This window comes from Periplaneta americana, chromosome 9, assembly GCF_040183065.1.
Source record: "Periplaneta americana isolate PAMFEO1 chromosome 9, P.americana_PAMFEO1_priV1, whole genome shotgun sequence".
Classification (NCBI taxonomy): domain Eukaryota; kingdom Metazoa; phylum Arthropoda; class Insecta; order Blattodea; family Blattidae; genus Periplaneta; species Periplaneta americana.
This window is the reverse complement of record NC_091125.1, coordinates 56904973-56919199: the sequence shown is the minus strand read 5'-3', so window position 1 is coordinate 56919199 and position 14227 is coordinate 56904973. Positions and strand designations below refer to the sequence as shown.

The window sequence follows — 14227 nt, the reverse complement described above, 5'->3', positions numbered from 1 at the left end:
TATTACACTGTGGTATAGCGCTGGCCTTCTATGCTCGAGTTGGCGGGTTCGATCCCGGCCTAGGTCGATGGCATTTAAGAGTGTTTAAATGTGACAGGCTCATGTCAATAGATTTACTGTCATGTAAAAGAACTCCTGCGGGACAAAATTCCAGCAAACCGGCGAAGCTGATATAACCTCTGCAGTTGCGAGCGTCGTTAAATAAACCATCATTTAATTTTTAACATTTACTTAGAGGATATTGTGAAGAAGAGTTTTCAGAATATGTGAAGAGTGATGGTAAGAGGAAGAAGAATAAAGTGCATAAGATTTGCTGATGATATGGCATTGTTAACAGAAGAAGAGACTATACCAAGGGATATGCTACTGGAGCTAAATGACTGCTGCGAGTAGTATGGGATGAAGGCAAATACAAACAAGACGAAGACCATGGTTATCGGAAGAAAAATAAAGGTGGAAAATGTGCGAATTCGAAACGAAGCAGTAGAACATGTGGAGCTTCAAATACTTTGGATGTAGGCTACTCTAAGCAGTAACGATCTGCTGCCAGGAAGCGCAAGGAGGATAGCAATTTTACTGCAAAGGAAGCTTCTACTAGACCTTCTGCGGATCTCTGGAAAAAGAACTAAGGAAGAGTCTAGTGAAGTGCTTTGTGTGAAGTGTAACATTAAATTTTATGGGCAGAAATATAGGCATTGCGATGAATTAAAGGGAAGCGACTAGAAGCATTTGAAATGTGGGTATGGAGAAGAATGGAGTGTATGAAATAGGCAGATAGAATAAGAAATGGAATTGTGTTCGAAAGAGTGGGTGAAGAAAAAAGATGATGAAACTGATCAGGAAGAGAAAAAGGAATTGGTTGGGTCACGGGCTGAAAAGAAACTTCTGGTGAAGGATGCACTGGAAGGAATGGTGCAAGAGGAAGAAAGTTCGGGGTAGAAGCAGATATCAGATGATAAAGATGACATTAGGATATGTGGATCATATGCGGAGATAAAGATGGAAGCTGAAAATATGAAAGATTGGAGAATGCTGGGTTTGCAGCGAAAGACCTACACTTGGGCAGAAAACATTGAATGAATGTAGAAGGTAGATCTAATGGTTGTCAAAAATAGTTTTCTGTGTGGGCGGTCTGAAGCGTTCTGTTCGCCCAATATCATGATAAGCCTTGGACTGTGACCTCTGCCATTGGTTAGTATCAATTATGTGCCTCCCTACCTCTGCCGACAATATTTAAGTATCCTGTCAGACATTATGGAACGCAAGTGTAGAGATCTAATTTCACTGCAGCTGCTGGTCATGAATTGTATAAACGTGATTCTGTGCTATTCAGAGACTGAAATAATAAAGATTTTCCTCTTAAATAGAGAGTTTTTACATAGACCAATACAATACAATAATGAAAGTACTTGAAATATTTTCGTAAACGTTAATAATCTCCTTCTGACTTTGAACTTGAGATAATAAATTATGAGTTAAATGACATTACAGGTTTTTTTATCTAACAAAGATAGTACAGAATGTTCAGCTAAACAAAATTATTTGTTAATAATATTATTTACTACGTCGTTCATTCATTGATAAAAATTAGCATTAATAAAGTAATAAAGTAAAGTTAAATGAACCTTAGACACTTCACTGAAAAACTAATAAATTAATACCAGAATAATAATACTTCCAATTAAGTTAATACTCTAAATCTGTAACGAAAACTTAAATAAAACTTGCTGTGTATTTTACTCCTAGTTTTCCTCCACAGAAGTATTAAGACCCTGGTAGAATGCATGGTACCGAAGGGGTATTATACCCTTATGACACAAATCTAGGAAATATTTTTTTCTTTTCTCTGCTTATGCAGAGGAGGCCGTCATAAGTGAGGCAAAGAATAATATTGTTTTCAGTCTCTGATGACTTCGTAGACCAGCTCATTTCTTGGTTCATAGAACCTGGAATGCTTCATTGTAGGAATATTTGTAGAATATCGCGCAAGGAACCTTTTTCCGGTATTTTATCCAAACCATCTCGAACCATCACCATTTTCTGCAGTTTTCTTGTTTATCATCTTCTTATGAAGTTGGCTGAAATCTAAAAAGTGAGTGTTATCCATCTCTATTACCATATGCTTGTCTGATCTATTCTCACAATAGTATACTATCCAGTAGAATCGAACACATCTACATGCTTACTTCTTCTTTCTATGTTAGCATGGACAGAGTCCACTTCCATACGTGAATGTCAGGGATCGAAGAAACATTGGTTAATTATAGGAATATCCAATAAATTCACTCCATATAAACATATAGTACTGAAGTTGGCATTCCTATTCTGACCCCCATATGTGACGGAAAACATGGTTACTTCTTTCCCACCTCCTTGATTTTTAAGAAATTCTACACACATGAAGCCACATCTATCGAGCCTCTTTTTCCCATCGTTTCGTCCCACACGCAGCAATATGCTTTGTTTACCTCTACATTAAGAACAGTAAGATTATAAACAGATAGTCTTCTCTTGTAGAATATTGGCTTTGAATTTATTTTTGGACAGGAAAGCAGAGCTAACATACTTTCACCTTCTTTTGCCTTTTTCTTCTGAACATTTTTTAAAGTCTCTTGCCATTTCTTTGTTTTTAGTGTGATATCCTTGTTTCCCTTCCAAAATGTCGTTATTTTTTTTCTTCTGGAGAAAGATTTGGAAAATTTAAACACTTATCGCTAATATCGTCTCGAGACCTATGAATTTTCAGATTGAGTTCTGTTTTGAATATTTACCGATGTAACCATAATTTCTCTGCTACCCTCTCTTCTGCATGACACTCTTCTTAATACAAATAAACATTTAAATTAATGCATTGATACATTGCTGAGAAGAAAGAACATGGGCAATGGCTATTTATCTAGGATCAGAGAAACGTAAGCGCTGTTACATTTCAAATATTACATTAATTAGCATTGCTTTTTAGAATCTATAGACGGATAAGCTCTTTCGTTTGTCTGATCCGTGCTATTATTCATACAATATAGATACGCTAGCATCTAAAATTCGTACTAATTAAGATACAGTTACGTTTGTCTGATCCTCAGATAGACCTCAATTCCTGGCTTGTTACAGTTGTGTCAGGTAAAAAATGGAGAATATGTGGATACGTCTCTCTGACCTTAAGTAGGCGATGTACTCTAACAAGTTACCGGAACTGACACTCGTTTAGACATTGTCACACTAGGATTATTTACTTTAACAAGTTATCGGCAGAGACACTGGTTTAAACGCTGTCACGCAAGGATTATTTACTCAAACAAGTTATCAGCACTGAGTAGTATGCGCTTTCTGTCCGCATTTTGTCACGACTAGGTCTTTTGTAGACTTCTCCATTCGCTTCTGCTCCTTGCTGCCCTGCACCACTGCACACCCGCGGCGTTCCTGAAGAGATCGGCGCATCTAGTTGCAGGTCTGCCCCGGTTTCCTGTGGGGATCCCACATGGTAGAGATGTGCGTCCATATGCTGCTCTGGAGTCTCGCCACGTGGCCTCTCCATTTCCATTTTAAACTAATAGCACAATGTACCACATCACCCGTGTTGGCAAGTTCTCTTTTTATGGTGTTAGGGATTTTGTCTTCTATGGATACTCCTAGGATTTTCCGTTCCATCTTCCTTTGGCAGACTTGGATGTATTTCTTTTGGTTATTCGTCACGTTCGACATTTGACAGCCATACAGTAGAAGACCTAAATATACTAGATAGGAATACTTATAAGAGAATGTGTTTTCTCTAATGCGCAACAAGTGGACAGATGTTCGAAATAGGGATGCGACACATCTAATCTAATCAGCACTGCAAATTGCAATCAACTTGAACTACTCAAAGAGAGAAATTTTACAATTTGTTAATAAATAATTTTCACAATATTATTCCAAACAAAAATGTCTCAGAATACTCTTAATTTAAGCTCAAATGCAAAAGTGTGGAATGAAGTTCTTTTTTTTTTTATAATGAACTGGAAGATCATTCAATTTATTATGTGAAATTTTGTCGTTTCTTTAGTCTCCAGCATTAAAGAAGAAAAATTGGCAACATTAGCCCACATCTTTAACATTAAGGGTGCTATGCACAGACATTTCGCTAGCCCGCGCTACGAGCGTGCTAAACTAGCCCCGGCTATCGACTGATTACTTTTACAGGATTTATATAACATCATATCGCTAACACTGGTTTATGAATACGAAGAACGTTAGTTCGCTGATCATCCACAGGAAGTAGCTGGCCTTCTATGCCCAAGGTTACGGGTTCGATCCCGGGCCAGATCGATGGCATTTAAGTGTGCTTAAATGCGACAGGCTCATGTCAGTAGATTTACTGGCATGTAAAAGAACTCCTGCGGGACAAAATTCCGGCATATCCGGCGACGCTGATATAACCTCTGCAGTTGCGAGCGTCGTTAAATAATAATAATAAAAAAAACAAAACATCCACAGGAAGTCCGCACTAAGAATGTCTATGAATATGGCCCTGAATGTGTAACTTGTTCTGGAGGCAAGCTGCAAGTAGTAGCATTCACGGAACAAAAAGTTGCAATTGAATTATAAAATCTTTGTCGGAAAAAAAAAAAGAGGAAAGATTATTCTATGAAGCTGGAAATTTCTGTGGATTGCTTTTGGACTAAAACGCAACTTTTTCCTTTATTACATTTTCAAATTTATAAAAGAAGTGTTTTTTTTTTTTGGGATGCATCCATTTAAGAAGCCATTCTCATATCGATCCATGTATCATTTTCCAGCTCTTCCTTTCTTGTTACCATTTTCTTTTTGGAACAGGAACTTGTGAAAAAACATTTTCTCTGTTTTTAATGTTTTATCTTCCTCTTTCATATTCCCATTTTCTTCCTTTCCTATTGCTTTATTCCTTCTTAATATTGTTTTTGTCTCCTAATTTTCTTCAGTTTTTTATATTTTAATTCTTATTCTTTTTCTCTTTCTATATGTTCTGCTCGCCCCTATTCCGTTGAAAAGTGAAAAACGACATCCTGATATACCTACACAAGGTGACTCACCTAACACTTCGATCTAAAAGAATTTCGAAATGAAACAAGATGTGAAAAATCTGCTTGCGCAGGCATGTACCCATGTCAGGGGCTCACACAGTGGGAGGGTATGCACAATCCAAAAACTTATAACAATACCACTACTACCTGAAAGCCAGATTTGTATAATATATTCGTTACTGTTGGTACGTTAACAGAAAGCCATAATTTAAGTCACACAATATTTGTGTGCACTCAAAGTTGGGTTTCTGGCGTCTTGTCAGCCCATTTGAGTTGTGTGGATATAAAGGAAAAAATTGTGACGATGTCGTGTATAGTTCCTGGGTACGGTAGAGCATTCGTACGCTAAGCGAAGGGTCTCGGGATCGATACTCGGCCCCCGGAACAATTTTTCCCTTGAAATTATTCAAACCTGCTTCGTAGGGAGCTAATACCTGAAAGCTAGATTTGTATAATACCACTTTTAACTCAAAGTTACCTTTTTTAAATGGAACATGTATGTTATTTTTGTCGAACTGAAAACTAGAGGTACAATTACTGATAACGGAAGTGGTTTTACTTTCCTAAACAAAATACTAGTGGCCTATAGTTCAAAGAAACTTCTCATTTCGAAATTACATTCAGCACTGAAAACGCACCCACAAATAATCAATAATGTCTTTTCAGATGAAACTCTGTCACTTTATCAAATGTTCAAAGTTTCCACCGTTTGCATCAGTACACTTGTGGAGACGATGAACAAGACAGCGTTGTACAGATAGTAGTGTTTCTTCAGATTTTCCGCACACTCCGCAGTAATATGCTGTTACATATTCTCTAGTGTCGTTGGGACCTCCTGATACACGATCATCGCCCCAGAGAAAGAAGTCTAATGGCGTTAAGTCGGCGGACTGAGCTGGCCATCTCATAGGACCACCCCGTCCTAACCACCGACTTGGAAACTTTGCATTCACTACTTCTCTGCAAACATGTGCAAAGTGTGAGGGACATTGATAGATGAGTTTCCAATCACACGTTCTGCATTAGAAGGTAGAGTGTCTCGAAGAAATGATGCGTATCCCTGTCCGTTTAATTATCCATGATAAAAATAGGGACCTACAATACGGTTGCCAATGATATCACACCAAACATTGATGTTCCACTGCCGTTGATAAGCAACCTCGCGAAACCAGTGGGGAGTTTGCACGAACCAGTAGTACATGTTCCTCAAACTCGCATTACCATGATTTGTGAAGGAAGCTTCATCCGTAAACAAAATATTACTAGGCTACGGTTTGACACTAACAGAGGTAGAGCAAACCAGATCAGGAGACATTAGTACACTAAGAAGTGGAGAGTGCTGTACTGAATTTGTTTTGTTTAATGCACGCTTTTAGTACAGAGATATTGCAAGCAATCCTTGCTGTGTGTACAGTACTACATTCTTTGCATAACGTCATAAACAGTGTCGCCGTTGCCACCTTTTAAATGTTTAGTTATTTCAGAAGGCATGAGGTTTAGAGAAGTGAAACCAATTCTGTTATCACTAATTGTATGTCCAGTTCGCTAGAAAAAAACATATATGTTCCATTTAAAAAAAAAAGGTAACCTTGAGTTGAAAGTGATATTGTTTTAAGTTTCTGGATTGTGAATATTCTCCCATTGTGTGAGCCTCTGACATGGGCACATGCCTGCACAAGTAGATTTTTCACACCTTGTTTCATTTCGAAAATATTTTAGGTCGCAGAGTTATGTGAAACATTCTGTATATATTTAGACCTCAAGTGATCATAAAAAAGTTAGAGATAATAATTATACGACAATGGTTCCCAATTGCCGTAGGACTGTGAACGTCCTGTTCTTAAAATAACTAAGCCATGCATTCCTACTCTTGAATTTTGATATATGTATGGTAGTTAGTATCTATCCGAAACTATTTAGTTGGAAAAAAAATGTGGGATACATCTTGATTAGTAAAAAAAAGACCACAAAATATCAATAAAAACGACTTCTGCGGAGGGGAAGATTAATGTAACATTAATAACTTCTATTAGACGATATTTGAGCAAAATATAACATGTCCAGCAGTTACTCATCCTAATTGTGGTGTCAAAAATCATGCTTCCTTTCTCTCTTTCATTTTTCTCCATATCCGTTTCTATGTTTCGTATATTTTGTCTCAAATCTGGATCAATATCCAGGTAATGTCTATGCTTGTAATTTATGTAATAAAAGTAAAAAGTATTTTTTTCACACAAATATCTGGAAAAGAATGGAAGTAAAGGTTACAAAAAGGTTTCACCTAACTCCTTACAATAATATTAATCATAAATTTTAAAAATTTCGAGTAGGGAAGTAATCCTTGAAGTTGGTCACTATTTCTTAGTCAGTGGAGTTAAAAATGTATCCATTGTTGAGATATTAGTGAGACTAACATCTTCAACTCGGCTTGTCCATATAACATTGTAATCACTGTCTCAATTTTATCTTCAAACGTAAATTTAATGTACATATTATTGTCTCAGAATGTACTTTTGAGATTGTCAAAATATGCGAAATCATCTGCTGAGTAGACTTGTTAAAATATACGAAATCATTTGCTTAGTAGACTACTATAAACAAGCATAACTTGTTCACCTGATCACATAGACTTTTTGTACCTATCTGAAGAAAATGTTTTTCATTATGTAGACCAGAAATGTCACTTCATTATTTTCCCCCTTAAAAGTTACAGTACTTTTATGGTTTCTCCTACGTAAGAATATTCTTATTTTCACTCATGGAGACCTTCCAATTATGAGGACTGCAAGAAAACTGCACATGTGGAAGAGATGAAAAGTGTTACTTCGGCTAAGGGCTACTATTAAATATTTCAGGTTAAAGAAAATAAAATCGATTTCTTGTGAATATTGTGACGGATCCTCTAGATTAATAATTATTATGTGGACTCCCGTTGGTCCGACGACCAGTAAAATTTGTGCCAGCATCTGTGGTTATACAATGGATATAAGTGAATATTTTTGGTTAAAGTTCAGGCTGTGGTCTTATAGGACTCAGTTTCGGCCGAATTTTTATACTGACGTATTTTAATTATGATAGTTTGCAGTGCACTGTTTTATTCTGGAGATATAGGTCAACGTTTCTAATCGACTTATTATGTACGTGCTACTCTATTTTAAAAAGTTATTATTTGTACAACGCAGATGGGGATCATTTGTAGCACACAAATACCTGTGGCAGCACTTCCCGAAACCTGCTTACTGTACGAGTTTGTATCTCTTCTCCAGATAGTAGCACCTCCATAGTGATTACTCTGAAACAATTAAAGCACATCGTTTCAGTCAATGTAGTGACGCAATAGACAATACTTACTGCACCATTATCAATTGTTGGAAGACAATTTCTCAACAGCAGGATTCAGTCAGTGTCGATGAGGTTATAATTAAGAACTGGAGTACTCGTAGACTATAAGAAACAATTTGACAGTAGTATTTATCAGCCTTGCCAGAAGTATTATTATTGAGCACTATCTGTAAAACAAGCAAAATTCTCCACGGTCTGACTTGTAAATTTAAAATAAAACTTTTTCGTCCTTCTTACATTGTTGCATGCATAACTCTGAGGAAGCACCAGCTATGATATAGACTAGATCAAATTTGTCACTGGGGATCTCACAGCTTGAGATTATAAATCTGAAACGAGTCCCTTATCTGCCATCCCAAAATTGTTGAGTCTAGAGCAGTGATTCTCAACCAGGGAACCGCAAATCATTCTGTTACTGTTATTATTATTAGTATTATTATATTATTGTTATTATTATTATTGTATTATTATTATTATTACTATTATTATTATCATCATAATCATCTTCTGGGTTCTAACTCATTATAAATAGAAAATATTTGCTAATTTCACTCATCAGACATCCTTCTTATAATACTTATTGCTCCCTTTGCTTCGAAGTGCTCAAGAATAATTATTTTCTATTTTGATATTTTAAGCACTGCATACAAACTACACTTCCACAGGTTCCATAACAGTTTCCGAATATTTAGAAGGTTGTTCCTAATACTCGTATAATGTAAAATATCGTATTGCACAATCTGCTGTAAGTTTATATGGGCCTATTCATAGAAAAAATAACACAAAAACCAGTTTCTTTATAAATTATTCAAGAAGTTAAGAAATAGGAACACACACACTGTTTATTTCATTGCACAGTGCAGTATGAGACATTTCTCCATATTTTCTGGTGTAAGTGAGAGACATCTGTCAATAAAATGTTCTTGTAGTAGAAAACGATATTTCTATATTGCAAGATGCACACGATTGTACTTCAGTAAGACGATTTTTCCTGGGGCTATGACCTCTGGAGATTGTATCCCTTCACCATTCAAGATCTTGCATACAGTGAGGAAAGTAGAGTAACAGGGGTTTCTATCCTTTGCTCCAAAACATGACGGCCTCTCTTCCTGGAATTGGTAAGTCCTCATAAACACCGATCTTCTTCTCAACCCTTAGGCGCGTCGCAGAAGTACAATATGACAATGACTTTTAAGAATTGGCAACTCGGCTAACAGTTAAGTGGTGAAGGGTGTGAGAGAAGGCCGTCATGGTTTTTTTTTTTTTTTTTTTTTTTTTTTTTTTTTTTTTTTTTTTTTTTTTTTTAGCAATGTATATCACCTACTGTCTATAATTTTAATTTTCGAGGAATGTTTATTACAACTTCTCCTTTTGACAGTAAATAGCTTTTGTTTTATACCTTCTATAATAACCATGGATTCCTGCAAGGAAAGTCCTCAAGATTCTTATTCTGTAATCTTCTCTGGAAGTCAACCAAAACTAATCGTAATGTTTGCAATTGAACATTCCATTTTAGGTTCCCTGAAAGCAGCTTGAGCGTCATGCAGTGGAAGAGCTGACACTGCCAAGAACATTACAACTACTGTACCGATTTTACAAATTTCAAAATGTTCGTAGAAGTTTATGGCTCATATCCAAGGTACCCCACCTTGAAATACTGACTCTGCAGGCAGAGGCACAGCAAACAATTGCTGTTTGTAGCATTGAAGTCTTTGAGAAGCTTTAACAAATCTCTTTTATGGATATAATAAGTTTGACTTGACGCAAGTTCGTTCTTATTTCTTCGGTAACACGTTGCAGAGCATTAGTGAGGCATGTGATGTGTATTAGGTTCAGATAGAACACTTTGAGAGCATTTGCAGATTTTAACATAGGGTAAATTAGGGTCTGTTGTACAGTCGTGCATGTTGGACACTTTATACTTTAACGTGCTACCTCGCCACTTGTGGGCACCAATTTCTGCTAGAAGTCAATGACGGAAGTCGCCCCACTCGTGGCTACTTCCGTCATTGACTTCTAGCAGAATGTGGTGCCCACAAGTGGCAAGGTAACACGTTAAAGTACAAAGTATCCAACATGCCCGACTGTCCAACAGACCCTAATTTACCCTATAGATACGCTGCAGCATCGGAGAACAAAAGTAGCATGCATCTTGATTACGCAACTTTTAACACTATAGCGCTTCGGAAAACGTATTATGTGTCTTTCACGTGTTAAATTTTATATTACATTGTTAACATGTTTCGGCCTGCTATTGGCCATCATCAGAACTGGCTGTTGCTGGTCTTGGTGCCTTTTGTTTTGTTTCTGTGGGGGTGTGTTTGTGTAATGTAATGTGAAGTCAAAGAGTATGTGTGTTCTGAAATTGAGTTGTGTGTTGAGAATTTTATTTGGATGTGTTTTTGTGTGTCTGTATATTTCGTATTGTTCTAGTGTGTTTAGTTTCTGGCTTTTTGGTTGGATGTGTAGAATTTTCATGTCTGTGTTGATGTCTTTGTATGTGTGGCTAGCATTTGTGATGTGTTCTGCATATGTGGCAGTGTTTTGTAATTTTGTTATGGCTGTGATGTGTTCTTTGTAACGTGTTTGAAATAAGAAATAAATATTGTATATTTTACAAATTGAGTTAAATTAATTTAGGCTCTAACGACATTTGAATGGGACAAACTTGTGTTGAGAAACGAGCCCACTTAGAATATTATTTAAAAAAATACAGATCAAAATTAAACACAATATAACATACAGTAGATTGATAAATTAAAATAGTATTAACGCAAAAGTCTGAATGAAAATTCAACTTACTCAGTATTAGAATCAGATCACAAAGTAATCGTAACTTGGTGTTTTACATAAACATCATTGACGATGGAGAGTCTGTATTGTTCTATGATTCATAGTCTATGCGTACCTGTTTGCCCTGCTTATGAATCCACGTCACGTAATATATGTACCAGAAGAAATTACTCGATCCGCTGTGGCTGTACGTTTGGGAACACAAATGCGCTGCCTGGTAATTACAAAGCTATATTTGAAAATATTATAGATTTAGTCAACTATAACTTATTTATTTCTACAAAGTGCACACGAGTATGGCTAGTTAATGTAATAAACTCTTCCAACTAGGTTATGCATATAAGCAGACTCTCCTTGTGTACAAGAATTAGCATTTACGTTGTTGAGTTTATCCGTTATCCACGGTTTATCAATTATGTATGACGTAAGCGTTTTCAAGGTGACCAAATTCTAATGATGTCAATGTAAGAAATCGTTTCATACATCCTTTCATTTTTTCTATCAGTGTAGGTCAAATGTAGACGTTACAATCAAAATGACTGCAAATTAGAAAGCGAAAACATACGAAGATAGTAACTACGTTGACTTCTGAAAGAAACTGCTACTGAACGTTGATTAAATTTTAAAAACATCGCAGAATTGAGGAAACGAGGCGACGAATTCTGCACTTTCACACCACGTGTATGTGCATAGTATGATTTTTATTAACTTTTCGGTTCTATTTGTCCTGATCAGGAATCCGCCGATTGGTCTTTCCTCATTGAATAAATAGCAATACACATTTCTTCAACAGTATGTACCTGTATATGATAATTTATTTTGAGTATCAATACTAAACATTTATCATTAACTGGCGCTCTTTTCCTATAGTATATTCTGTTTCCAAGTTATTCAGTTTAAATGCTATGAACAGACGACTAAGAACCAGCATACATACACCATGTTCTGTTTAAAACACCAATGGAAGGAATAATCATAACTAAAAATGTACACGACAAACAGACATAATTCGGTAGTGCACCTCCTGCAATATGTAAGAGCAGGCCTGCAGAACCCGTAAGTAGGGGAAATATGACGTCAGCCTCACTCCACTTCTATTGGTGATGATCGACTTCCGCGTAGAGTTTTTACATTCTCTGCCCTTTCAAAGGACCATCAGTGGCGGGATGTAATTTTCAAAAAGGATTGTAATAAATTCATTGTATTGATAATGCGTTATCTCGTTTCAAGATTTACAATTATGCTAGATTTCCTGTCGGTAGTTTTTTGAGATTTCTTTGCACCTAACCTGCTTTAGATTTTCGAAAACTTTCCTCCTAACATCATCTACGGAAACATAAATTTATAGCATTTAAGTAATGGACCTTGAAAGTCACTATTAATTTCAATTCAAAATGAACACAACGAGTGACGTCCTTAATTTAACAGTATATAAATAAATAGTCATTATAGGTACAGTCAGTAATAATGAACTTACCCGAAAGTTTGTGCATTTCTTAATTCTTAATATGGGTTTTGTTGAAATGTGGTTTAATATTGAAAGGACGAGTAGAAATAAATTGGATGGGACACAGTAAACAAGCATTTCTTTCGTCTTCAACAACAAAATAATCATATTCCCAATTCCTTTGGAAGTAGTATTTCTTCACAGGTTTACGTTATGCCATGTTCCAGTTCTCTTTAAACTGCAGTACGCGTATTGTGTAATTTATTTATTTATTTATTTATTTATTTATTTATTTATTTATTTATTTATTTATTATTTATATATTTATTTATTTGGCTGGAGTGCGTTACAATGTTGAATGACAGCATTGATATCCGGTCATATAGCTATCCCTCACTTATCAACGTACAATTTATTTATCGTCCTATTACTAGTAAAACCAGTTAAGACCAGTAATGTAAGTTTTGTAACAACGGGAATTAAAACTTTATTAATTCACGAGAAATCATAATAAATTCTTCAAATACAGTAATTGGTTTGTTGCCTGCATGCAACATTTCGGACTTATTTTATTTTAGTAGAATACAGAGCACGGAAAGACAAGTCGAGGACTGTACTTAACTTATTTTACACAAAAAGTGGACCTAATCGGCTTTACTAGTAATAGGACGATATACTCTGTACATAGGTAGAGCTTCTTACATTATATGCACACATACATTTTAAAATTTATTTTACATGTCTTAACTTATTTTTATCCCTCTTTCATTTTTCTCTTACTTTCTAAAAGTATGTTCCTAAGGATTCTATTATCTGTTCATTTGTAATTCTTGATAGCGTATTGTGTACCTGCCGCCGCGAGAATGAATGTTGATGCAGTCGAGCGTAACTAGAACGCCATGGCCACACTTGTAGAAAAGGTGGGTGGAGTAAGAAGAGGTAGTAAGGTAGTCGCTCTGAGGAGCTACAGTTCTGCAGGTCTGTGTAAGAATAATGTCGTTGCCGTGCTGTCGTAACTAGACTGAAAAATAAACTAACTGTTAATTATATAAAGCTACAGCCATGTGAAAGCTTTAGGAGAAAATCTCGTATGTCCTTCGTTACCAGAATCAAAGTGTATTAGGCATATATAGGGCCGGTTTTGTCGTGAGCTCAGCCTTCAAAAGTCATTATTCCATTCCTGATTGTAAGAGAATAATGTCCTGGGACATAAAGTTCAAGCAAACTGGAAGCTTGTTATCAAAAACCGGTATTTTTTTTATAGTTATATTTTCAGATAAGTTGATGGAATGTAATTTAATGGAATCGGTTTTCCGTCTGCAAACTTATCAAGTGTGATGATAGGTTAATAACGAATAACAATATTATTTACAAATGTGGACTAGTTTAATTAATTGGAGTACGTGACAGGTTGAGAGGAGGGGAGGGGATCGGTCACTTGACATAACTGATCGATGAGTGGTTTTTAATTGGTAATAGGTAGTGGGTTTTGGGGTTTGTAATGTGTTCATTTAATAATAATTGAATGTCTTGATTGTGATGTTCGGCTGTGTTAATTAATCTACTGTTGTTTACTATTTTCAAAAATAGTAATGTGTTACTAATG

General features: G+C 35.9%; 1 protein-coding gene across 1 annotated transcript in view; it reads right to left on the bottom strand.

The window, feature by feature from the left end:
- The window catches only part of LOC138705581 (facilitated trehalose transporter Tret1-like), a 69579-nt gene that overhangs the window by 20849 nt on the left and 34503 nt on the right, over window positions 1–14227 (bottom strand). Inside the window, exons 5-6 of the mRNA XM_069834184.1 lie at window positions 8250–8331; window positions 3311–3547 (exon numbers count right to left, since the gene is read on the bottom strand). Coding sequence (XP_069690285.1) covers window positions 3311–3547; window positions 8250–8331 — 319 coding nt within the window. The remainder of the gene's footprint in view (window positions 1–3310; window positions 3548–8249; window positions 8332–14227) is intronic.